Source organism: Gekko japonicus, unplaced genomic scaffold (genome assembly GCF_001447785.1).
Source record: "Gekko japonicus isolate JY-2015 unplaced genomic scaffold, Gekko_japonicus_V1.1 scaffold1394, whole genome shotgun sequence".
Lineage (NCBI taxonomy): Eukaryota > Metazoa > Chordata > Lepidosauria > Squamata > Gekkonidae > Gekko > Gekko japonicus.
In genome coordinates, this window is record NW_015170321.1 from 163,168 (window position 1) to 189,650 (window position 26,483).

Consider the following 26,483-nt stretch of genomic DNA (forward strand, 5'->3'; position numbering starts at 1 on the left):
CTATAGTTCTGTGACTGTGAAATATGACTCCTAGTGTGTAAGACTGATGCATCAGTGCAGCACAGGTGTTAAAGGGATCAGTTCCCTTGGGTTTAGTAGAACATGTATGTGCTTTGGGTTTTATACTTAATTCTTTATTATTTTGTTTTATAGTGAGGAATCCTTACACAGGACACAAATATCTTTGTGGGGCTCTACAGTCCAGCATTGTTCTGTTAGAGTGGGTTGAACCAATGCAGAAATTCATGCTAATCAAGGTAAGTTTCAGAAATTTACATTGTCTCTGAGAGTAATTCATGATAGCAAATCTTGGTTCCTGTAGTAGCTATCAGATAGTAGCTGTCAATTATCAGATGTCCACTTACAGCTCATCTTTCATACACATCCCAAAAAAAGACTACAATCTAAAAACAAAACACAGTTATCTGATTAAAAATCCATTAGCAGAATATCATTCTAGCCCCTAAAAGCCTGCCGGAACAGATGGCCTTTCTATGTGTTCTTGAAAACAAACAAAGAGATTCACTGATGCACCATGTAAGGCAACTCATTCCATAGCTTCTGGACCATCCCTGAAAAGGCTCTGAAACAGTACAAATCATTATTTGTGAAGGAACTTTAAGCAAAGCTCACTTTATTGGGGCGGATCCCATTTAGCTGTTAGAGCTAGATAAAGTAAGAGCTGAGCTAAATGCAGTTTCCCACCTTTTGCTGCAACCTGCTGTGCCTCAAAGGGTCAGCAGATTCTCTAGGAATAATTTGGGGAGTTACTTTGGTAGATCAAATGTTTTCAAAATGATTAGAGCAATCCCATATAAAGAAAATATATTGAAGATGTTTCATAGATGGTACTGGACACCAGATAAGATATCAAAATGTTATGGTAATACTAACAACAATTGTTGGAAATGCAGGAACAATGTTGGTACATTTATACATGTGTGGTGGAGATGTGGAAAAATTCAAAATTATTGGATTAAAATATTTAAAATACTAAAAGAGATTACAGGAATAGACATACCCTTTTCACCAGAAGTGGCTTTACTAAATATTCATAAGAACAAAAGAGATGCCACTGTTGGCCAAAAGGCCCATCCAGTCCAACACTCTGTCACACAGAGGCCAAAAATAATAGGTGCCATCAGGAGGTCCAGCAGTGGGGCCAGGACATTAGAAGCCCTCCCACTGTTGACCCCGCCCAAGCACCAAGAAGACAGAGCATCACTTGCCCCAGAGTCCCTATCTATACCTTGTGGCTAATAGCCACTGATGGACCTCTGCTCCATATGCTTAATTCCCTTTTGAAGCCCTCCATGCTTGTAGCCGGCACCACTTCCTGTGGCAGTGAATTCCATGTGTTAATCACTCTTTGGGTGAAGAAGTACTTCCTTTTATCCGTTCTAACCCGACCACTCAGCAATTTATATTTATTTATTTTTGTTTATTTATACCTTTGATTTATATACTGCTCTGACCCTGAAGGATCTCTGAGCGGTTTACATATAGGTTCAAATACCAATTCCCTATCTAAGGCCACATAGTACACAGGGATGGGGCTGCCTACCATCACCCAGGTGGCAGGGCTTGCTGTTCTCCTGCTTCCGGCTCCGTCTTCAAATGTCGAGGTGTCAGGAGTAGGTCTTCCAGTCTGGTGGCTTCCTCCGGTGGGCCCGTCCTGGTGCACGGTTCGACACAGCTACAGCCCTGGCTAACGTCCATTTCCGGCTCTGCCGCGACTCCGCCTCTGCCTCCATCGGATTCCACCACTCGGTGTTGCGCTTGCTGGCCACCAGGGCTTGCCTCACCAACCTCAATTTCATTGAGTGCCCACGAGTTCTTGTATTGTGAGAAAGGGAGAAAAATACCTCTTCCTCTACCTGCTCCAACCCATGCATAATCTTATAAACCTTAATCATGTCACCCCTCAGTCGTCGTTTCTCCAAGCTAAAGAGCCCTAAGCGCTTTAACCTTTCCTCATAGGGAAAGTGTTCCAACCCTTTTATCATTCGAGTTGCCCTTTTCTGCACTTTTTCCAAAGCTATAATATCCTTTTTAAGGTGTGGTGACCAGAACTGCACACAGTATTCCAAATGAGGTCGCACCATTGATTTATATAGGGGCATTATGATATTGGCTGATCTGTTTTCAGTACTCTTCCTAATAATCCCCAGCATAGGATTGGCCTTTTTTATTGCAATCACACACTGTCTCAACATTTTCAGTGAGTTATCTACTACAACTCCAAGATCTCTCTCTTGATCAGTCTCTGCCAGTTCAGACCCCATCAATGTGTATTTATATTTAGGATTTTTGGCTCCAATGTGCATCACCTTGCACTTGGCCACATTGAACCCCATTTGCCATATTGACGCCCACTTGCCCATCCTTGACAGATCCCTTTGGAGTGCCTCACAATCCTCACTGGTTTTCACCACCCTGAACAACTTCATATCATCCACAAATTTAGCCACTTCACTGCTTACTCCCAACTCCAAATCATTAATGAACAAGTTAAAAAGCAGTGGACCAAGTACTGATCCCTGCGGTACCCCACTGCTTACCACCCTCCACTGAGAAAATTGCCCACCTACACTCACTCTCTGTTTTCTATGAACTAGCCAGTTTTTGATCCATAAAAGGACTTGTCCTTCTATCCCATGATTTTTGAGCTTACTTAGGAGCCTTTGATGAGGAACTTTATCAAAAGCTTTCTGGAAGTCAAGGTAAATAATATCTATTGGATCCCCCTTGTCCACATGTTTGTTCACCCCCTCAAAGAACATTAACAGGTTAGTGAGACAAGATCTTCCCTTACAGAAACCGTGCTGAGTCTGCCTCAATAGGTTTTGTTCATCTATGTGCCTACTAATTCTTTCCTTAATAATGGTTTCCACCAATTTACCCGGTATCGACGTCAGACTGACTGGCCTGTAATTTCCCGGATCTCCTCTGGAACCCTTTTTAAAGATGGGAGTGACATTAGCTACCTTCCAATCCTCAGGAATGGAGGCAGATTTTAAGGAAAGATTACATATCTTTGTCAGGAGATCCACAAGTTCACATTTGAGTTCTTTCAGAACTCTCGGATGTATGCCATCTGGGCCTGGTGATTTATCAGTTTTTAAGTTGTCTATCAGTTTTAGGACCTCCTCTCTCGTCACCTCAATCTGACTCAGGTCTTCCAACACCCCTCCTGAAATCAGTGGTTCTGGAGTGGGCAAGCACTTCTCATCTTCCACAGTGAAGACGGAGGCAAAAAATGCATTTAGCTTCTCAGCCATTTCCCTATCATCCTTCAGTACTCCTTTTACCCCTTGGTCGTCCAAGGGCCCCACTTCCTCCCTGGCTGGTTTCCTGCTTCTAATGTATTTGAAGAAAGTTTTATTGTTGGTTATATTGTTATAGAACTTCCAAATAGTTCTAGCAAAGAAAACAAATATCTAATAATTTACACTTTAACTGCAGCAAGAATATTATTAGCTAAATATTGGAAAGGAGAAAAAATTCCCTCCAAGGAGGAAGTGATAGAAAAAAATGTTGCCATTGGCAGAGATGGATAGATTAAGCATTCTTTTGCAAGGAAAGGAATATGATGTATTTGAAAAAAGATGGAAGAAGCTGTATACATGGTTAGACAAGACAATATTAAAAAGTGACTTGCAATTATAGATGTATGAACATTTTATATGATATGTATGTTATAAATAATAAATAAACGGATTAAAAATGTTTTCAAGATGCGAGGAAGTCTTTAAATACATAAATGTTTTGTTTTGTTTTTTCAGCATATAGACTTTCCTGTACCTTGTCCATTAAGGCTGTTTGAAATGCTGGTAGTTCCTGAACAGGAATTTCCTTTAGTTTGTGTTGGTGTAAGTAAAGGCAGAGATTTCAACCAGGTGGTAAAGTTTGAGACTGTCAACCCAAATTCTACCTCTTCGTGGTTTACAGAAACAGGTTTGTAAATTACTTTGATCAGATTTCTAAATATAAGGATGTGCCCAGTGGTGCCTTTGTGCTCAAAGAAGAACACCTTTGGATTCAATCTGTGGTTTGAATTAAACCTTTAGCCATCTTATAAGTGACATGTGATTGGATCCACAGGTTGGATCCAGAGCTGTCCTTCCATAGCTACAGAGATTACAGTGTTTCAGTAGATCCCATTAAGATGGATTTCATGCTGTTCTCTGGTATGTGTCTAATACTAAAATTTTCAAATTCAGGATTCCTAATGCTTTTATTTATAGTGGGGCAGAATACAGTGTTATGTATAATAATTATAAAGATCTGTCTTGTTCTGAATGCTTTCCTTGCTGTAATGTTCAGAGCTGAGTTATGCATAAACATGTTGATCATCTCTACATCACATTACTTAATTTCTTGGAGGAAGGTGGGGGGTGGTGAATGAAGTAAATAATCAGTAAATAATTTATTCAAAATACAAAAAATGGCTCTGTTACATGTGTGAACTCTTTTCTGGGGACACAGAAGTCTGCTGTGAGAAGGGGAAGAAGGCAGGATAGATCTGCTAGCACAAACACTTCCCTCTTAAAAAGCCAGCGGATACCTCCTCATATATTTTTTATCACACACACACACACACACACACACACACATATATATGAATGAATGAATGAATGAATGAATGAATGAATGAATGAATGAATGAATGAATGTGCATGGTTTCTGAAATATAAAAAAATTAACTTTACAGGGCATTTTTTCTTCTAAGTAGAAGTATCTAACTTGAAAACTTGAGTGAGTTCCTCACATTGAATGATGTTCTGCCAGGCTTTTGGTTGAGGGCAGCGACGGTTCCATCTCGGCTGGCACCCTTCCTGTCCTCTGTTGTTTACATCTGTTTTGCCCTCTTCCCCCCTGTCCATGAAGTGGGAGTTGGAATGGGGATTGGTTATCTGCCATCTTATTGTCTTTAATGTTCTACTAATGTTTTAACTAGTTTTATCTTGTTTTATCTTTGGTTGTACATCGCCCAGAGCCCTGCAGAAGCAGGGGTTGGGCGATTCATAAATATAATAATAATTATTATTATGTATAACTTTTTTTTCATTACAGATACTACACAGACAAATGTTGTACATGTAACACAATTGGAGAGAGATACCATTTTAGTCTGTTTGGATTGTAAGTTGAATGTGTGAGACAAATATCCCTATTCAATAAGTTGCATCGTTTAAGGAAAACTGTTGAATAATACATGGTGTTTATATTTTTAGGCTGTATAAAAATAGTAAATTTGCAAGGCCGGTTAAAATCTAGCCGAAAACTGTCTTCAGAACTTACATTTGATTTCCAGATTGAATCTATAGGTATGTATAAATTTTCCCATCATAATATCGCATCTAAGTCTTGTGTTATTTCACTAAATGCTTTTGATGGGGTTAAAGCAGTTTTCTGTTTTGAATCCAAAAGTGTGTCTGCTCAGTCGTCAACAAAACAAAGGAATAAGCTCGGTGCCTACTAATCTATTCATGTATTCATACTCTGCTCTTCGGCAGGATTAACTCCCACAAAAATTCAAATTCAGTGTGACTGATGGAGTAGAGGCAGATCGCTTTTGGAAAGAAGAGAAACCTTGGGTTGGGTCCAGCACAAAGACCAATCGGGCTGCCTTTCCTTATGATGCCCCCCCTTGCAGTTCTTTCTGAGTTTATTCCGGGGTCACATGACCACATGGAGTAATAGTCATGTGGGTTGGCAGGTCACAGTGGGGAGGGGGCAAAATCATTCCCTTCTTCCTCTTCCATCTGTAGAGCTGTGCTCATGGACGAAGCAGGGAGCAATTTCATCCTCCCCAACCTAGGAATAAATTTTCCTGGTATCAGAAAGGACTGCTGCAGAGGAGAAAGTCAGGACGGCTAGTTACCACCAGCATCTTCCATTGATAGTCCGCAGAATCAAACCCGTTGCCTAGGCTGGCATTTTCTGAGGTTGATGCATTAGAAACAGGAAACAGATGATTAAAATATGGTATCTTCACCCTCATTCTAAACCTGCTCATGTCTAGTCCTCTCCCCAAGACTTATTGATTTAAGATATTTTAGAACACTTTTCCAAAAAGTTCAGAGTGGTTTACAAGTAAAAGCATGTCTCAGCAGTGTGCAGTTACACTTTAAAACCAACATAACCATAAAATACCGACCAGGCTACTGCAGCTACTACTGCTGAACTTCTGTTACAGTTTTTTAAGTTTTGTATGCATTACACTTGTAAAACAAAGGAAGACTGAGGACAGGTGGAAATCTTTAAGTGGAACACTGGTATTATTTAAATGTCAGATGATAATATCCCTATAAACAAGGATTATTTGTGAGAACTTAAATTCTTGAAATGCATATGTTGGGGGGAAATTATTTTAAAGCTTCTGTGCTTGTGAAAGTACTTCACTAGTCAAATAGGACCAGTTAAGTTGAAACTTTAAAAAAAGATATACTTAACTCAGATTTCAGTTTAAGATAAGTGCAACCTTTTTTTACCATGAATAAGCCTTAAACCAACATCATATTATTTGAACTGAGTTTTAAATTGATGAAATCTAGGGTTTGGAATGACCTTCATGGCTTCAAAATACCCTTACTTATGTACTTTTTCCTATAACTCAAAATCTTAGTTAATTAAAATATACTGATTAATTAAACCTTCTCCTCTTAATCACAGCAACCATATTGTAGTGTTAAATAAGTGTTGTCTTTTGGGAGTAGTTTAGATTTCCCCCAGTATGTTTGGATGTGACTTTTAACAAATTGCACCTTTTGCATGAAATGTGGTTTAACTGAAGGGACATAATTTGTCTTGAACACACATATCATGTCAAAGAGACACATTTAAGGTCTTAAGCAGTTTATGAAATCAATGTGCCATAGATGTCAAATAACTACATACATGAGTGCAATCAAAACAATTAACTTGCATTGTCTTTTCCTACCAGTTTGCCTACAAGATAGCGTTTTGGCGTTCTGGAAGCATGGAATGCAAGGCAGGAGTTTTCGATCAAATGAGGTAAAGGTAGTAATTGAATAAGAATTGTTGCCACTCCTTGAATTGGTTTGAAGAAAAAAATCATAGGCAGGATAGCTCTTCTACCTGATATCCATAATTAATACAAAATTTAGATGATTATGCAAAATACAGCAAATAATAGCTTGTCTGTAAGTTCTTGCCTTTCCCTAAAAGAAATACTTAACGTAGCATATTGATAAAAAGGTAAGAGCTGAGAATTCCCAGTTCGTTTCATTTCATTCGTGAACTTGATGGGAAGCCTTAGATAAACTATGTACCTTTCAGCCATGGCCTCCTGTTATCAAGTAAGTTGCAAAGGACAATAGAGTACAAGATGGCAGTCGCAGAGAGCTTCGGTGCTCGGGCTATGTAAGATGGAGATCTTCCGCCAGGCTTTCATGTAGGAGCCACCACCACTGCACCACCATCAGCAGCTAGGCTGGGTAACATTGGAGAGTGAGATGGCCCTGTGACAATGAACGATAGTGCTGCCTGGAACTGATAGTACCGATCTGGGACCATCACCATCAGGATGCCATCTTGTTACTGAAGACCTTTTTTGAGACCTCTAGAGCCCCTTGTGTTGTTATAAATGACTATAAATGATTGTTTTATTTTCTTTTTAACTGTTTTAACCATTGGCATACGTGCCCAGTTTGGGAACCGCCCTGAGCCCGCTCGCGGGGAGGGCGGGCTATAAATCTCATAATAAAATAAATAAATAGAGAGAAGCAGATGTAGTTTGTGTGATATTAAACCGAGAGCTGCATTTATTGATATATTTATAAATGTGCATTTATTGAACAGCAGTCAAAGCACCTAGTGGAGTCTCTCAGGTGTCCTCTAATAGAGGGAAGGGTGTGGAGAGCACCTGCTCTAGGGAGCAGGTAACCCAAACAATTGCCATAGCTGAGAAAATTGGCATCGTACATCAAAAGAATAATGCAGATTGTAAAAGAAAGAATACCAGTGCTGGAAGGTTTTGTGTTATTAAAAGTTTTTTCCTGCTGCTTTCTACTGCTTTTGTATAGTAGTTCAAGTAACTCTGTCTCTGATAGTCCATCAGCTACTTTCCTGAGCTCATACGTCTTGGAGCCTTTAAACAATATGGGACAACATTTCATTTCATACTTATACATAGCCCTTTCCCTGAAGCAGTTATATTACAGAAGGTCTTTAGCGGACGTTGATTTTATTTTAAAAAAAAATTCATATCTTTGAGTCCTTTCATGCAATGCTTCAGAATAAAAACTTGCAAAATCATTTATTGATCAAGTTTTCAAAATGACAAGAGCCAGTGGGAGGGCTTCTAGTATCCTGGCCCCACTGGTGGACCTCCTGATGGCACCTGGTATTTTTGGCCACTTTGTGACAGAGTGTTGGACTGGATGGGTCTTTGGCCTGATTCAACATTGGCTTCTCTTATGCTCTTTTGTTCTTAGATCACACAGGAAATTTCTGACAGTACAAGAATATTCAGACTCCTTGGATCTGACAGGTATGATCAGTCCCACATACAGTATATTAAGAATGGAAGCTTTCTTTCTTCTCTGAAAACAAACCTATGCTCTGCCTTTTTGGTCTCAGTTTTTCAATAATATGTCAAAGGACTTTGACTTCTATATATTTCATATTGATCTGTTTAATTCCTGATTATTTATGAAAATTTAAGTTAAAAATCATGGTTCATTTCATAAATAGGAACAGGAGAGAGAAGTGAATAAGTTGCAGATTTCTGGGCTATCTCCTCTAGTGTTTGATCAGGCAGTAACCTTCAGACAGGCCTTTCACTACTTTGAAATCTTATTTTAGTTCCCTTTGCCAGATGACAATGCATCTGTAACAGATGGTTTCACCAGGACATGGGCAGGGTGAATCCTATAGCCATGAATATAGTCAGAGAATTCTTAAATTGAAGTGTATGTTGATCATATTAAATTGTATTTTCCTTTCTTAAAGGGATTCTTTTATGCTTCCTGTCGTTAGTATTTCATAATGGGCACAGTCTAGACTTCAGAGAGCATTTGAAGAGAAAACCACACTTGCAGTACATGTCATATATCTAGGTATAAACTTTAAAAGACAGAAATGGTGACACAGCAATCCTCTCTGCCTGTTAGGCATGCGAACAGGGAAGGTCCAGTAAATTAAATTCCTATTGATTGAATGCATCTTTATTTCACATGCCCAATATTAGCCAGCAAGGAAAGGGTCAGAAACAGACTATGTGCTGTTCTTTTTTTTGTACAAATGCAACAAAGTTAGAATTGTGTAATTATCAAGCAATGTTTCTCTAAGAACCACACAGTTACCATCTGGCCACGTGATTAAAGACAACTAATGTGCAGGAGACTGATCACAAGCCAATTCAGTTAGTGAATTGATGCAAGATGAATAAAGTTCAGCGTTAACTACTAGTCAATGACTGTTCAGTATGAGCATGTTAACCATTCCATTGTCAAATACTACCTTGATGTATTTCTCAAAACTCTTGCTTTTATCGTACTGTTCATTTGCATGGCTTTACAGTGCTCATATTTCTTTTGCTTCATTTTTCCAGAGTTGTGGTACTGGAGAGTAGGCCAACGGATAACCCTACAGCCAACAGCAACTTGTACATCTTAGCAGGTCATGAAAATAGTTATTGAGAAGCAGTGTGCACAGTGGTTAATCATGAGAAGAGAACACTCCTGCTTCAACACTTATGGCTGAAATTGCACAAGAGCTCTAATAGCCCATCTTCAGTTAGCTTGTAATTTATTGTGGTGAATGAGAGAGTGAGTGAGAGAGTGAGAAGACTTGCCTTGAATGGTTAGGACATGATTAGCACATTTATGCCACAAAAGTGCTTGATTCACCATTATGTAATCTTTGTACATATATGCAGTATTTTTCAGTGAAATGTATTGCTGAAGGACTTCATTGGTTTTATGTAGATAGTGGTCAAATGTGTTACCTGTACAGATGTAAAAAGGTTGCCGAGAACATAAAATTGCATTTGGGGTACTATTTTAAGGACTCTGACTTAAAAATGGGATGCTAGCGATAAACACAGTGCATTTAAATAACACTATTGTATTTTATTATGTAATTTACTAATACAAATAAATCTTACCTTTTAGACATTGTAACCAAGGATGTAATCCTATTAGAATCTTGGGCTTTTAAAATTTTATGCAAGTACACTGGTGTTTTGGTTGCACAAAGCATTAATATGTGATGTATTTGGTCACAAAAATAAGCTGTGACTTTTTGGATATGATTTGAGCTTTATCGTTTTAGTTTATTTGGTTAGCTTTCAATGTGAAACCAGCCAACTGAACACCTGTATTTTTATATTTAAGGAATATAATTATTCTCTGTGCTTTGGAAAAGCACATATTTTGGAATGGGTATAAATCCCAAACAGTGGTACCTTGGCATAATGATAAGTGTATACCATGACAAAAAAACCCCATTATTATTATGAGTCTTTGCTAACCATTGCCACTCACATCATGTTAAAAATGACAGCATTCCACATAATGGAGGCTGAAATATATTTGGGGCTAGATCTAGAGAGGCCCATGTGCAAAAGGCTGTTACAAACGGTTAACGTTCTCTGCAGTTCTGTATAGGTATTCATTAGCAGTTGCATTAAGATGCGTCACTTTATATTGGCAGAGCTGTTCTGCCATTTTAGACAGGTTCACTTTCTTACCTATGGGTCTTGGGATCCCATGCAGGTGTCAGGCAAAGACATTTACCTGTTCTTATTTTCTTTATGCAGAGGGGTCCTGTAGGTGATTGCTTTTCAAACTGTGTTGTTGGGAACCTAGGAATCCCTCACAAGATGATCAGTAGTGGCAGACAAAATTATTTGAAAGACAGTGTGCCTACCACTATTATTCTTCCCCCGCCATGCGTGGTCACAAGGAAGTGTTGGATGTGCTCTAAAATGGAGCATTTCTTGTTCACTGCAGCACATCTGTATCAGTGTGTATCCTGTATGATGTCCAAGAATCTTACGCAACATGTAAGGTATTTGGCAGGCATGCAAAGTTTCCATAACAGTGGATTTCTTGGGAGGCAAGAAATTTGAAAGCCATAAGGAGGTACAGTTATGAAATAGCTGTTCCACGTGTTGGAGAGGATTGTTAGATGGGGTGATTATCTTAATTTGGTTTTCTGTGGGAGGGAGTTTGGCCTTATGATCATTTTTATATTTTTCTTCCTAATGTCTTAACACCTGGCCAAAATTATTTAGTTACTACCTCATACAAACAATGTAATTATTACACATCACAGGAACTTAGTTTTGCGCTAAGCTGGTTTTGATTGCTAATTCTCCAATGCAGTGTGTATTGCCAAGTTTTTTTTTTAAATGCACATATTGGTTCTTTTTTTGTTGTTTTAGGTATATGTTCTTTATACTGTGATAATATACACTAAGAACAAACTACATTAAAAGTGATTTATGGTCTGTATTGATGTCGTTTGGTAATACTTTTGAATATTTCCTAGTGTATATAATGTAAAATAAACTTTTTTAACGTGTTTGTTGTACAAGTGGATTGCCACCTGCACTAATTTTCTGACTAAATTAAAATTGATTGGGGAAAAGTTGTTCTTCATTGAAATCAGTTTTGATTGCAATAAAAATGTCGAAAGTAAAAATAAAATGGAAACAATAAAATAATGGCATTCAGTTATAATTATGCTATACTACATAAAAATAATTGTTACAGCATGCATAATTTCAGGACAGAGTTATTTAGTTGTTAACCAATAGTTAACCATTGAGTCTCTTTGGCTACCATTGATCATGGTATCCTTCTGGACCAACTTTCTGGGCTGGGGGTGGGGATTCCAGTTCTATCTGGAGTACAGGTTTCAGAAGGTGGTGCTAGGGGACTGCTCCTCAGACCTTTGGCATGTGGGGTCCCTCTTGTCTGTATCATGTCCCTTATGCTCTTTAACATCTACATGAAACCCCAGATGAGGTCATCCAGAGATTTGGTCTTGGTTGTCAATGTTCCCTCTAAGCTGTGGAGTCTTGTGAGCAAAAATTCTACTTTGTGAGCTACTGGCATCAAAGTTGTGAGTGAGCGATTTGGCTGCTGCATAAATTAGTTTGCTCTGGAGTCAACCTTCCTGAGCGAAGACAAAAATGTGTGAGCTGGAGGCTAAAAAACTGAGCTAACTCACACTAACTCAGCTTAGAGGGAACACTGGTTGGCACCAATATGTGGATGACACTCAGTGGATCACTTTGTCTCACACTTCTGGCCAATCTCAGAAAGGCTGTACAAATCCTGAACCAGCGTTTGGAGGCAGTTTTGGAAAGGATGTGGGCTAATCCATTAGTGTAATCCCAACAAGACAGAAGTGCTGTTGGAGTGTGGAAGGTCTGACCCAGGATTTAAGGTGTCACGCATTCTGGATGGGGTAGCAACTCCCCTTGAAGGGAACTGGTCTGTAGTCTGAGGGTGCTCTTGGACCCAAGGCCTACTGCTGGACAAACAGGTGGCAGCTGTGGCCAGGAGTGTCTTTTTCCATCTGACACTGGCTAGACAGCTGCAAACTTTCGTGGGCAGAAAGGATCTGGCCACTGTGGTACATGTCCTGGTTACATCTAGGTTAGATTACTGCAATGTGTTCTACATGACATTGCCCTTGTTCAGAAACTTCAAATGGTTCAGAATGCTGCAGCCATGTTGTTGGCTGAATGAGTTGCAGAGAACAAATCACTCCAGTCTTGGCCCACCCAATCTGTTTCAGGACACAATTCATGGTGCTTGTGCTGAACTTTAAAGCCATATATGGTTGGGGGCCAATGTACCTGAAGTACCACCTACTCCCTTATGAACCTACCTAAACACTGTGGTCGTCTTCCAAAGCCTGGCTTTGGATGCAGCCATCTTCTGAGATTAGGCAGGTGGCAACCTAGAAAAGGGCCTTCTTGGTCATGGTACCAAAACTCTGGAACTCTCTCCCCAGGGGGACATACCTGTCACTTTCTGTTCTCGTCTTTCACCAGTGATTGAATTTTTTTTTTTCCGTTTCGTCTGGCATTCCCTCAGTGATTCCTCCTTTTTGACTACCGTGTTAATTGTTTTTACATTTTTGTATTGGTATTTTAGCTCTCTGAAGCTAGGCAGAGTTGGCCCAGGTTAGTATTTGGATGGGACACCACCAAGGACTTGTAAGGTTGCTGTGCAGAAGAAGGCAATGGCAGACAATCTCTGTTAATCTCTTGTTTTGAAAATCCTTCAGGGTCACCATAAGTCAGCTGCAACTTGATGGCACTTTACATGCAGATGTACACATATTTTAGCGCTGGTTTTAATTTTTAATGATTTTTGTTGGTTTTAACAGTTTTTAAGATGAGTTTTATTACATAAGGTTGTTTTTTTAATTTTTTAGCCACCTTGGTGACCCCAGTTAAGGCAGAAAGCCAAGGTATAATTTTGGTAAATAAAATAATAACTGGAGACTTGGCAATATGATATTTACAGCATCACTTCTGAACACTGAGGAACAGAATTCTGCCAGATATGTTTACAGGGTGCAACCTGTGCACCAGAGATCATTCTTCATGGACTATCTTGGCTAATGATAGCTGGTGAAGCCTTAGCTGTGGCATTTAATAATCCTGCAGGAGTCAGAAACGTCAAGTGGCTTGCAAATTCATTTCTGGAATTTGTTATGAATGTGGAAAGCCGAGAACTTACATTAATTTTGACCTATAGAGAGGAACCAGTTAAATCTGATACAAAGGAGAGATGTACAACGCTTTCTTGTCCAGTCATAGAAGTAGTAGAAAATTTATCTCTGCCAGTTTCCAACAACTGGACTGTCTTCAGTACACGGGAACAAAGATGGCCTAGCATGTTTCCTGTCAAACCATCTTTTTGTAGATGCTCCTGTGGGCCAAACAGAATTGTTTGTGGGGTCTAAGGGTAAGGGGAGGTACAAGCATCAAAACCTGTTTTATATACTCAGCAGCTACAAGCAGACTACAAGGAAGCGAATACTGGGCTCATATGTCACAGTATACATTCCACTGCAGATAATTTCATGGTTTTAGCACATGATGCCAAAGTTTTCGTGGTGCTGTTGGCACATTTTGATAAGATCAAAAGTAAAAAGGAAGGTATATTCCGATTGCAACTATATTCCAGTGATTGATATCCAGGAGAAACTATGCTTCATTGAGCCTTTTTAGAAGTCCTTAACTTCCACATAATATAATGGGATGTGATACAGTGTTTTGCTTGTCTGGACTTAGGGAGAGGACTGTGTAGAAAGTCATCTGCTTCAACAGAGTCACCTGCTCCAAAAACTTGAGGATGGAGAACTAACAAATGAAATACTGAAGAATGTACTGCATATTGCACTGAACCAGAAAAAACTACAATGATGTTACCCAAACCAGTCTTTGTATCAGACCTCTCACATATACAGCATCCTCTACGTGTGTAGAACTCAACATGCATTCTGGGGTAAAAATCAGGACAGTCAAGTCTAGTATAAAAGGTAAAGGTTCCCTTGCTCGAAAGCCAGTCGAATCCGACTCTAGGATTGCGGTGCTCATCTCCGTTTCAAAGCCGAAGAGCCAGCGCTCTCCGAAGACGTTTCCGTGGTCATGTGGCCGGCAGGTACCTATTTATCTACTTGCAATTTCTTGCTTTCGAACTGCTAGGTTGGCAGGAGCTGGAACTAGAGATGGGAGCTCACTCCATCATGCAGCACCTGGGTCTCGAACTGCTGAACAGCGTCTTAACCACTTGAGCCACAGCAGCTCAAGTTGTATACATGGGTCCTAATTTGATACAATAGTTCTGTGTAGAAGGAAGAGACCAGGAGAGAGACAGCAAGTAATAAGCAACATTTCTTACCCAATCAAGATACATTAGGAAAGCAAATGAGACAATATTGCAACACAGTGTATGTATGGTGAATCAAGAAAGCCTCTATTTGAACAATGCTTATTGTGTTGCTATGACCTGTTGCCTAATCAGAGGCAAACATGAGGGAAAAGATCAGCTAGAAGAGCAGAGGACAGGCCTAGAACCAAAACTTGGGGAAGTTAAACCTGGGGGGGGGGAAGGGTAAAAATAGGGGAAATAAAACACATTGCCTGTCCTGAAGAGAAGGGTCCAGAACTGTCAAAGAGGTTACACTGAAAGATGGTCCAGAAGCAGAACCAAGTACTAGGAAGGGTTCCTGCAATTCCAACAATGGCAGGGGTTCCAGGGCAGAACCTTTCACCAGGAAGAAGGTCCAGGTTCAGAACCTAGTACAAACATGGAGGGCTTGAAGTGCTTTCTTAATGCCCATGGATGTAAGGTAAAGTAAAGGTAAAGGTTTCCCTTGCTCGAAAGCCAGTCGAATCCAACTAGAGGGCAGTGCTCATCTCCGTTTCCAAGCCGAAGAGCCAGTGCTGAAGACTTCTCCGTGGTCATGTGACCGGCATGACTAAACGGTGAAGCGCATGGAACGCTGTTATCTTCCCACTGAGAGCCAGTTTGGCGTAGTGGTTAAGTGTGCGGACTCCAATCTGGGAGAACCGGGTTTGATTCCCCACTCCTCCACTTGCACCTGCTGAATGACCTTGGGCAAGCCATAGTTCTGGCACAGATGTTCTTGAAAAGGAGCAGTTTCTGTCAGAGCTCTCTCAGCCCCACCTACCTCACAGGGTGTCTGTTTTGGGGAGGAGAAGGGAAAGGAGTTTGTAAGCCGCTCTGAGACACCTTCGGGTAGTGAAGGGCGGGGTATAAATCCAACCTCTTCCAACCTCTTCTTCTACCTATTTATCTACTTGCAATTTCTTGATTTTAAACTGCTAAGTTGGCAGGAGCTGGGGCCAGAGATGGGAGCCCACTCTGTCACACTAGGGTCTCGAACTTCTGAATTACAGACTTTCCAGTCTACAGCTCAGTGTCTTACCCTCTGAGCCACCATAATTTGTTTTGCTTTAATAATTACTGAATATTGAGCTTTAGTAAAATGAAAGGATAGAGATATAATTGTAATAGTAGACTAAGAGTTACCTGGTGAACTGGCAATGAAGAAGTCGATGGGGAAAAGATAAAAAAGTCAGGAGGTCATAGCACTGTGGGAAGCCAAATAGGGGGGGGGGGAGGTGGGTAGGATGTAATGGGTTGAAATGTAAAAGTTAATGTTGATTGTGATTGATTATATCCTGAATAAAAAATTTTGTTCACTGAAAATATTCTTACTTTTCCAGGTATTAGCTATGATCGTCTTTGCTGCTATCATTAAAATTGAAATAAGTTCTCTTTGAATTTTGGGGATAGTGGGATTGTTCCAGACATCACATAAGTATACTTCTGGTGAGAGTGGGATGGAATACCAGTGATAGTTCTAATAGCTTTTGAGATTTTTATCCAAAACTTCTTTACCACAGGGCAGTACCACCAACAATGCATAAAAGATCCATAGCCCCCATAGGACCTCCAACAAGATGGTAAGTTTTTGTGATATTGTGAAATTTAGCAGGTGTAAGGTACCATCTTGTTAATACTTTGTAGGCTTGCAGTTGTATATTTAGAGATTTGGAGGTAATAGAATGAGAGGACCATATTTTCTGCCAGCCATTTTCATGAAGAGTTGTGCCACAGTCTGTTTGCCTTAAGGTTTGGTAACTGAGTGTTTAATGAGGGTGAGATGTAATGGGGTCCGAGTAAAGAACTGAAATAAGGTTCTTGAAATAAGTTCTGTTTCTTTTTAGTATGCGTTCAAAAAGAGTTAATGGTCTAGAGAGATTGTAGTGGTCTGAAAAGAACTTATGAAATGTTTTACTTGGTAATATTCAAACCAAGAAATAGAGCATTTGTAGTTATGTGCTATAGTTAGTTTGGGTAGCAATTCATTGCCTTGTAATATATTGAATAACCGTGTGACGTTATGTTGTTTCCATGTTAGAAAAGCTGTCTTGGAGAGTCCTGGTTTGAACCAGGATTGCCCTACAAAAGAAGAGATGGGTGAAATCGTTGGAGCTAAAAAGTGTTTTTTCCTATCCCATATCTTAAGAGTGTTTTGCAGAAAGATGTTATTTGAAATGTCTAAGGGTCTGTTCGCTGGGCTTTCCCATAAAATATTTTGGAAAGAAACTTTATTTAGATAAGAGTCCTCTATTGTTTTCAAATCTGTTAGAAAGGAGTGATTGTATTGTTTGATGAGACCCAGCAGTGTTGTCACCTCATGATATACCTTCAGGTCTGGTAGAGCTAGTCCTCCAAGATTGAGGGGTCTTGTCAGAGTTGTATAGCTAACTCGTGGGGGAGCTTTATTCCATATGAAGCTTCTAAATGATTTTTGCCACTGTTTGAATTAAGTAAGGTGGAATAGTTATAGGAATTGTGTGAAATAAGAATAAAATATTTGGAAAAACAAATGTTTTGATTATTTGTATTTTTTCTATCCAGGATGATCTGGATGTACTAGTGTGAGAAGGTAAGGTGTCTATTATTTTTGTAAGTGGTATAAAGTTGTTCAGCTAGATGAAGCGGAATTTCTATGCCTAAATATTGCCATGTTTTATCTATCCAAGTATAATTATAAGTGCTCTTAATGTAGTCTCTTTGAGCCTGGAATATTGTGATTGGGAAGAGTTGTGTTTTAGTAGGGTTAGCATGCAAACCAGAGATGTGTCCAAATGAACTTAATAGTTTTTCCAGTTCAGGTAGGGTAGTTTGTGGATTAGTTGCCAGTACTGCCATGTCGTCGGCAAAGAGACTTAGTTTGATTTGTTGGTCTCCCACTGCGATACCTGAAATGTTTGGATGAGAACGGATTGCCTGTGCCAAAGGCTCTATGGCAATGGCAAATAGCAAGGGAGACAACGGGCACCCTTGTCGAGTCCCTCTGGAGAGGTTGAAAAAATCTGAGTTATGGCCATTTATTCTGAGTTGTGCTCTAGGTAGATGGTATAATGTATGAATGGAACCTTTTAAAGTTACTACCAAAACCTAAAAGTTCAAGGACTTGCTCCAAATACCGGGGTTCCACTTTGTCAAAAGCCTTTTCGATGCCTATAGAAAGAATAAAGGACGATTTCACCTGTAAGTGTTGACAATATTATATGGTGTTTAGGATTTTCCTTGTGTTGTCTGATATGTTTCAATTTTGAATAAAACCTGATTGATTAGGGGGTATCAAAAGGCCTATTATCTTGTTCAGTCTGGCTGTTAACATTGCAGTAAAAATCTTGTAGTCTGTATTGAAAAGGGATATGGGCCTAAAGGAGCTGGGATCAGTTTGGTCTCTGTTCTTCTTCGGTATAACAATGATCCTTGCCATGTTCCAAGTGTCAGGTATAGTGCCAGCTAACATTACTTGATTACATGTGTCAGCCAGGTGTGTATTTACAAGTGATGAATATTTTTTGTAGAATTCAGCCGTGAAGCTGTCACAGCCTGGGGATTTGTTAAGCTTAAGGTTTTTAATAGTGTTTAAAATTTCCTGAGGGGTTATAGGCGCTTCAAGCATCTCGTTGTGTTGTGGAGTTAAGTGTTGCAAAAGAGGATGTTTTGCTAGGAAAAGTGTGATATCTTGCAGTTGAGGTTTGCTAGATGTGTATAATGTCGTATAATATTGTAAGAAGGAATCTGTGATGTCTTGGGTGGAATACAATGTTTGACCATGCTTGTTTCTAATGTGTGAAATTGTGTTTGCAATTTGTTTTCTCTTGACCTTCCAGGCTAGTAGTTTAATGGATTGTGGGCCTCTAAGCCAGTATTTCTGCTTAATGTAAACAATTTGTTTGCATCAAACTTTTTTCATTCTAGAAGTAGTTTTCTATATGTTTTTTTGTGGCCCTATGTTTTGTAGTCATCTTCTAATTTTTTGATAGTTGCCTGCAGATCTGATTTGATTTTTTCTTTTTTTACAGGAAGCAGCAATCAACATTAGTTTTCCTCAGAGTACAGCTTTAAAAGCATCCCAAATTATGTGTTTGGGTACACCGCAATCAGCATTAAATTTAAAATACTCCACAATGTGTTTCTCAATTTTTTCTGATGTTAATTCTGTCAATAAAAGATTATTGTCTAATCTCCACGAATGATTGTGTGATGATTTATCTTCGTATGTCATATGACATTCTACCCAAGATGGTATGACCATAACTTGGTTCCTATGTCTGCTGAAGGAAATAAATTCGCTATGGATGCTGAGACAAGAAGATAATCAATCCTAGTATATATGTTGTATTTTTGGTAGTAGTACGTATACTCTCTTTCTGTAATATGTCTATCCCCTCCAAATATCACGGAGTGCATATTGCTTAAACAAGGCTTGTAATTGAGTAGGTTTAGAAGACTTAAGTTTAGCCCATTTGTGAACTGCTGAGTGTGGATGAGATCTATCTAAAAAAGCATTCGAAATATAGTTAAAGTCTCCACCAATAATGTATGGACCTTTGCTAAAGGAGTCTAATTTAGCTAGGGTATCTTTGAGAAAGGAAATCTGACCGCTACTGGGTACATAGATTCTGCCTAGGGTCTACCAAAAGGATCTCTATTTTTTCAGCGGTGAACCCGAAGGTCTTACTTAACAGAATAGCAAAACATCTGGCTTTTGAATTTCCGTGTAATTGATACTGTTGGGAGAATTTAGACGAATTAAAAACAACAAATTGTTTTGTATTAAGATGTGTTTCTTGAAGAAAAATTACCTCGGGTTTTTGTTTCAGCAATGCTGAAGTGATCCTCTTCTTCTTAATAACTGAGTTCAGCCCTCTACAATTTAGGGAAATAATTTTGATATTAGACTGAGTCAACATGGAAATTCAAAAAAACCAGTGTGACCACTACAATCACTTCCTGTGACAATAGTAATCTGAATTTAAAATTAAATAAAGATAAAAAAGATAGATCTGTTACAGCAGAAAAGTCAGAAAGAATTAACTTGACATGACAAGTGCCTTGGTGACCCACCAGGAACAGCTTTCAGCAGTAAAAACCTGGCATGAAATAATGACACTTTACTATATTTCCATCTGGTTATTGAATGCATTTTAAATAAAACAAAAACCCAAAGATAAAGGAAACTTACAATTAACTCTAAACTGAACATTATAAACTAACTTAATTATGCAGGGCTTCAAACCTTGTCCTGCTTTCCCTTTTACTTAGGGTGTTAACTGATGACGTAATTATACAATTTAAGCACTAGAGGGAGCTAGAACACTGGAAAGCTCCTTTCCCCTCCCCTGCTTTTAAGTTAATATAAAATAATGCATGTTGTTAAAGCTTAAACTCTGATATTCTCTCAACTACCCGTTAGAGATTGCAAAATAATTTTGTCTAATTAACTGTTACTAAAGTATTATCTCTTAAGCCATTAAACTTCTGAAACTGAACAGTAAAATGTCTATGGGCTTGAACATACTTAAAGAAATTGTATCAAGCCTGAAGTGCTTCAGCATTCCCTTATCTTTTTATATCTACGCCAATGGTCTGCTCGGAGTGGAGGAACCCCAGGATTTTCTGGCTTTTCAGGGAGCACCGGACGGTTGAGTTGCAGATATTTAATGAGTTGTAAGCCCGAGTCGAGGTCAGAGGCTTCATAAGTCGTACCATGATGAATCACTTGGAGTTTATGCGATGCCATCCATTGATATTTTAAGTTGGCCATTCGTAGAGCCGGAGTGATAGGTTTTTAAAGTTTTCTTCTTAATAGAGTGTCTGGTGATAAGTCCTGCAGCACTAGGATTTTATGTTCATAGTAGAGCAGATAACCCTGAGATCTAGCTTGCTCTAAAATGGCCGCCTTAGTTCGGGAGCAAGTAGATTTTGCAATGATATCTCTTGGTAGTGGTAATTGATTTTGGTGCACTGGTCCCACTCTATACACCCAGTCTATTAATGGTGCCACCCCCTTTTCCAGTTTAAGGGCAGTTGCCAGCCAATTTGCTAAGAAAGTACTGAGTTCTGTATTTTGTTCAGATTGTTCTGGAAAACCCCGAAACTTCAGGCTGCCAGCTTGTAGGTGATTTTCCAATGCTAGAATTTTATCTGTGGCCCATTCCTTTCTGCTGTATAAATATTTTGCATCTTCTTGGATTGTGAGCCCGACTTCCATGGCTGAATCAGCCGTCTGGGCTACTTTGTTAAGTGATTGCTTCAGGTCATGCAGTTGTGAGGTAATGGGTTGCAAAAGGGCTGTGAATGTGGAGGTCATACTATGCTCTAAGGATTGTAAAGAATCAAAGAATTCCTGGCGCGTAACATTAATCCTTTTGCCTTCAGGGATTGCTCCATTCGCTGCCATCTTACCTCCAGCCGAGTCGGGTAACTTCGGAGGGGTTCTCAATTGCTGGTTTGGGAAATAGTCTTGTACCATTTTAGAGTTTTTAGTTGATGCTCTGTTTTTAAAAGTTGATGATCTTCCCATGTTAAACTGAAGCTTTAATTCGGGTAGAAGAGGATTTTATGATAAAGCAGGGGAGTTCGGAACGGAGCTCAGCGATCAGGCATCCGTTCCATTCCGCTCCGACACCACACCTCTTTTATTTTAAATAATGGCCACTCTCTCAAAAGAAAACTGAAATAAATACAAATTGTGAAAATAAAACAAAAAGTAAACTTTAATTCAACTCAAAACTAAATTTCAATGAGAAGGCTGCTGTTGTTTGGCTTGAATAAAAAAAGATGAAACTGTGGAGTGGTCTTTGACATAGCAACGTGCATGTCGTCTTTGGCAGCCAAGCAATTTTGACTTCTCATTTTAATGGCAACAAGTGCAGAAAACCCTGGCTAACAAAGCTATGTAGTAGCAAACAGAATCAGGGCTCCCAGAGCTTCCTTTGCCAGACAAGGGTAGGCCAGTGTTAAGGAACACCAGAATTCCCCAAGACTCTTTCAGTTGCATTTATGTTGCATCATTTCCTTTTGCCTTCAAGTCAGTGAGGTCATTTTTGGCAAGGTCTGCATCACTGATGCTGTCTATGTTAGCAAGGAAAGGATTACAAATTCATGTTTCAATTTTAAGGTCATCTGAGCAGAAGCAAAAGTGTTCTGCAGTATTTTCAGGTGTCCAGATTTCTATGTGCAGAGAAATTGCCATTCAGTCTGCAAAAGAACTTCCTCCAGCAGTGGCACTGGAAAGTGTGCATAGTTATCTGCCTCCAGACTCCTCTTCCAAAGTGGAAGCTGGGCCCAAACAGCTGGTAGTTTTTTCAGCAGTATCTATAATGGTGACTGCAGGGCCTCGAATTGAAAAGAGTTACCTCATTCACATGGCCAGGCCAAGCCATGAATGAACTCCTCCCTGTCAAATTGGACTTTCTGGGAAACCATTCTAGACTCTTTAACATGGCAGTGATGACCACGGAACGTTACCTGACCATGTACAGTAGCATCCCATGCCACCCTATGCTTACTTGGAGTGAAATAATAACTTAATAACATAATTTGACATTTTAAAAAATTGTGTTGTTCACAAAGCCAAGTTTCAAACTAACAGGAAGGAAATCGAAGAAAAAAAATCATTTTTTGCGTCCGGCTCACGGACCCCCCTGAAGCCCCCCCCACGAGTCCATGGACCACAGGTTAAAAACCTCTAACATACACGAATGGACAGGATAGTATTCTTCTTCTCGCAGTAAAAAAGGAACCTTTCCCAACTTTCTTCAGAGATCCGATGCAACTTCCGCTCAATTGCGCAGAAAACACACCACCTGCTTCCTTCAACGGAACCCACAAGTCGCTCCCTACCGCTCGAATGGCCGCCCGCCCGTCCAGTTCTGCATTTGTTTTGTTTGAATTTGCAGCCTAGCGCTGAGCGCCGGACTCCGAGGCTGCCACTTCCTCCTCCGCTCCGCAAGGGACGCTGCGAAAAGAACTACGTATATTTCCCCCCCTCCAACGAAAACACTTCAGCCAAGGACTCGGGTTTCTACTAGTAATCCTTGATCCAGAAAGGGGTGGCTGTTTGTGTGTTTCCATTGAGAGTCTCACTTCCGCGCTGAAGGAAAGAGGGAGGAGCGAGAAAGGGAAACCAAGCAAGGAAAACAGAAAAAAAGGAAAGGTTGAGGTTGAGGGAAGGGGGGGGAAGAATCTACGACCCGAACTGCGCGTGCTCCATCGCCGTTTGTGCCAACTGCGCACGCGCGGGCTGTTGTAACCGTCAGGGCAAGGAAAGAACCCCAAGAGTTCAAAGCCAAGCTCGGGACCCCGCCCCTCCTCCCTCAGTAACCGTCGTTGTCCTGTCGTTGGCTGGGTGACGTTCGCCTCTGTCGCCTTCTAGGCCTCGACCTGTCCGGGCGAGGATGCCCGGTGTCTTCTCCCGGACCGGCTCTGGCGGTGAGTGAGACAAGGCCGGGCCGGGCGGCGAGTAACCGAGTGAGGGATGTCGCCGCCGCCCCACGACGCTGGGTCCTGCCGCTGCCGCCCCCGGCGGCCCCCGCTGCCTCTGCTCTGCTCAGGTTCCGGGTGTCGCCCGCCGCCGCCGCCGCTCCGGGCCCAGGAACGACGTTGGGCTCGACCTCGGCAGTGACTCCCGCCGCTTCCCCTCACAGGGTACGGGACGGAGCGAGCAGGATGCAGGCGCCGCCGCTACAGTACGAGTTTTTCAGCGAGGAGAATGCGCCCAAGTGGCGAGGTCTGCTTGTGGCCGCCCTTAAGAAGGTGAGGCGGGGATGGCGCGCTGCGGGCACGGGGGAGGCGGCGGAGGCGGCTGGACCGGCCCTTCTTCGCAAAAAGTCATTGATTCTGGAAAGGGGCCCTGAAGTATGGGAAAGGGGGTGCGGTCTCTTCTTCGTATGAATATGGAGGTTTGAGGCAGTGACTGTTGACATTCCCGATCAGCGCTGATAATCGCATTGAGGTAGGACTGTCAACATTCACTGGCGCATTCCTGAGTTTTCAGAGGCTTAATCAGGTTAACTACGTTTGCATATGAATGTTGTCATTCACTGTAATGTATTGTTTTGGAACGTGCGGTAGGTAACAATTGGAGGGCCTTAGGCCAAATCTTATGTCCCCCACCCTCATTGCTATTGTAGAGGCAAAACAAGTGTGAAGGTAGTGTTTATGGCAACAGAATATGCAGGCAGAGCATTTGGGGTGGTGGTTGTCTTAGTAGCCTTTCTCAAATTGGTTCTTTAGAAAAGCTAGTTCCTGGACCTGAGCTGTAAGTACCAGGTGTGTGTGGACATATGTGTTACACAGAAACTACAGGATGTTAACCAACTAAAAAAGGAATGCAGAACGTGGTATGTGAGGGCCCATAATTAAGAGTAGTAGGAGGGTCTGCCATGTGGTACTAGGGTTTGTTTTTGTTTTTCTATGACTGCAACCACCATTTTCATGTTAGCATCAGTGTAGGACAGACAGGTTTCAGAATGGTTTGTATAATATTGCATTTTGGGCAAATGTTTTGTGTTACTGTAGGATAACAGTTTTGGGGGTTACACGGGATTCTAAATTCAAGCTGGAATGTTATGAGTCTTTCTAGCATACTTGCTTGAATGAAGAGGAGGCCCGTGTAATGTGCTGTTGTGTTGTTATGTCTTTACTATTTATTGATTTGCTTTTATTTAAGTCTGCCTTTCTCACTGAGACTCAAGGTGGATTACAGTTTTTTTAAACAATGCAATAAAAAGTCTAAGACATGATGTACCATAAACAATGCTAAAGTGGTAAACCAATACAGTAAAAGCCAGATAAGACACACAATAAACAGAGCCCTCCCAGCATGTTTCAGGATCCCTGCAGCTGTTTGGGTCTGTTTGTTCTGTTCATGCTGTTTGGAGTTAAGTAATAGGATTCTTGTTCCACAGGAATCCATTGAGTGAGTTGTCCTTCTGCGAGGTATAAACTACTCATGTTATTAGGCTAACTTTCAACAAGACCTCAGCTTTCCATCCATGGATTTTCCCACCATTTATAGTAAAACTAAGCAGCTTTAAGAGCTCTTGAACATTATGATATGTCCAGTCTATAGGACGTAATTGGGATGAGGATGGAATTTCTCCTTGAGAAGTCTAAGTGCTGTGATTTTAGATTCATAACTTAATTTGTCCCCTGATATCAATGTAGTTAACAGCTTTTTCTTAACCAATTTACTTTTACCTGATGGGCTTAATCCAAATTATAAATTGCATTGTGCAGATGGAGTTGCCTTCAGGTCTTCCAAGTACCGGAGTTGGTGGCTATGCTGTCCAACAGTGGAGCTTGAGAAATAGAACACAGTCATCGTTTCTAGCTTCATAGTGAATGGGCAGTACACACTCAATTTCCTTATTGAGGGTAAACATTTTACTAAAGTCTACAAGTTCCACAGTGTGAACTGTTCCTTTGCATAAATATTTTGTAGCAAGAGAATGAGTCTTTGTTGTATCTGAGCTGAAAATTAATTTTGCCCATACGTTCTGCAGTTTTATTTATCCTAAAATGTAGATCAGGGTAATCCTGAAGTATTTAGTAATCAAATTTGTGAACACTTAAAAATGTTTGAAGACACATATTGGCCTTCTTGGATAGCAACCATAGTTTCTTTCCTGGAAAGATATTCTGCCACACTGTAGAGATAGCTGGAGCTTGAAGAGGCAAAGAACACTTGGCAGTTTTGTTTAGAATGTGAAGTGATTTGATAATTTTCTGCCTCAGTGTCTAACCTCAAATTTTTCAAAAAATTCAACAGCATCTCTGTGACCAGATCTCACTTGTTGAGCCATGATTTTTCATAGACAGCAGCTAATATGCATGAAGTGAGGTGTATGGGGCCTGAGCAATAAGTGTGTGCAGGGGTCGTTTCATAGAAAAAGAGCTAGGGGAACTCATTAGCATAACTCATTAGCATATGCCACACACCCTGACATCACCGGAAATGTGTCATAAGGCCACACCCCCTGACATCACCAGAAGTGTTTCATAAAGCCACACACCCCACCCCCAACGGTCCCGGCCGCCACCGCCGGCCTTACAGCTCCACTGCCGAGCCCCATGAGGGGCCCGGCGGTGGACCTGCAAGGCCGGCGGGAGGGCAAAGAAGCCCCGCGAAGGCCCTCCCTGGCCCCAGGCAGGCAGGGGTGGGGAGAGGCAGGGAAGAAGCAAGTTAACCTCCCCACATGAGGGGCCCGGCGGTGGATCTGCAACGCCAGCGGGAGTGCAAGGAAGCCCCGCAAAGGCCCTCCCTGGCCCCAGGCAGGCAGGGGTGGGGAGAGGCTGGGAGGAAGCAACTTACCCTCCCTCTTCTCCTGCCTCCTCCTGGCTGAATGAGGGCTGGAAGCGGGGCGGCCGGAAGCGGGGGGCGGGGCTTCGTCATGTGCCCCGCCCCCCATACCTCACCCAGGGAACTGTGATCCCCCGCGATCCCCCCCGAAATGACCTCTATGATATTGTTTGGTGCTTAAACTAAATTGAGAAAGCAGTAGTTCTATTTTAGGAATGCATTGTGATGGCTGAATTTAAATTAAATGATAACATTGTGAAGTATACTTGTGCTTGTTT

General features: G+C 40.9%; 2 protein-coding genes across 9 annotated transcripts in view; both read left to right on the top strand.

The window, feature by feature from the left end:
• MAP4K3 (mitogen-activated protein kinase kinase kinase kinase 3) overlaps nucleotides 1–10,084 on the top strand; it is a 99,765-nt gene extending 89,681 nt beyond the window's left edge. For all 8 annotated transcript variants that reach the window (XM_015418068.1, XM_015418071.1, XM_015418074.1 and 5 more), the window contains 7 exons: nucleotides 154–257; nucleotides 3,786–3,957; nucleotides 5,077–5,145; nucleotides 5,238–5,330; nucleotides 6,950–7,020; nucleotides 8,463–8,518; nucleotides 9,581–10,084. In XM_015418068.1, coding sequence (XP_015273554.1) covers nucleotides 154–257; nucleotides 3,786–3,957; nucleotides 5,077–5,145; nucleotides 5,238–5,330; nucleotides 6,950–7,020; nucleotides 8,463–8,518; nucleotides 9,581–9,668 — 653 coding nt within the window. In that variant the 3' untranslated portion in view covers nucleotides 9,669–10,084. The remainder of the gene's footprint in view (nucleotides 1–153; nucleotides 258–3,785; nucleotides 3,958–5,076; nucleotides 5,146–5,237; nucleotides 5,331–6,949; nucleotides 7,021–8,462; nucleotides 8,519–9,580) is intronic.
• Nucleotides 10,085–23,183: 13,099 nt separating this feature from the next.
• SOS1 (SOS Ras/Rac guanine nucleotide exchange factor 1) overlaps nucleotides 23,184–26,483 on the top strand; it is a 73,999-nt gene continuing 70,699 nt past the window's right edge. The window contains exon 1 of the mRNA XM_015418059.1: nucleotides 23,184–23,657. Coding sequence (XP_015273545.1) covers nucleotides 23,571–23,657 — 87 coding nt within the window. The 5' untranslated portion in view covers nucleotides 23,184–23,570. The remainder of the gene's footprint in view (nucleotides 23,658–26,483) is intronic.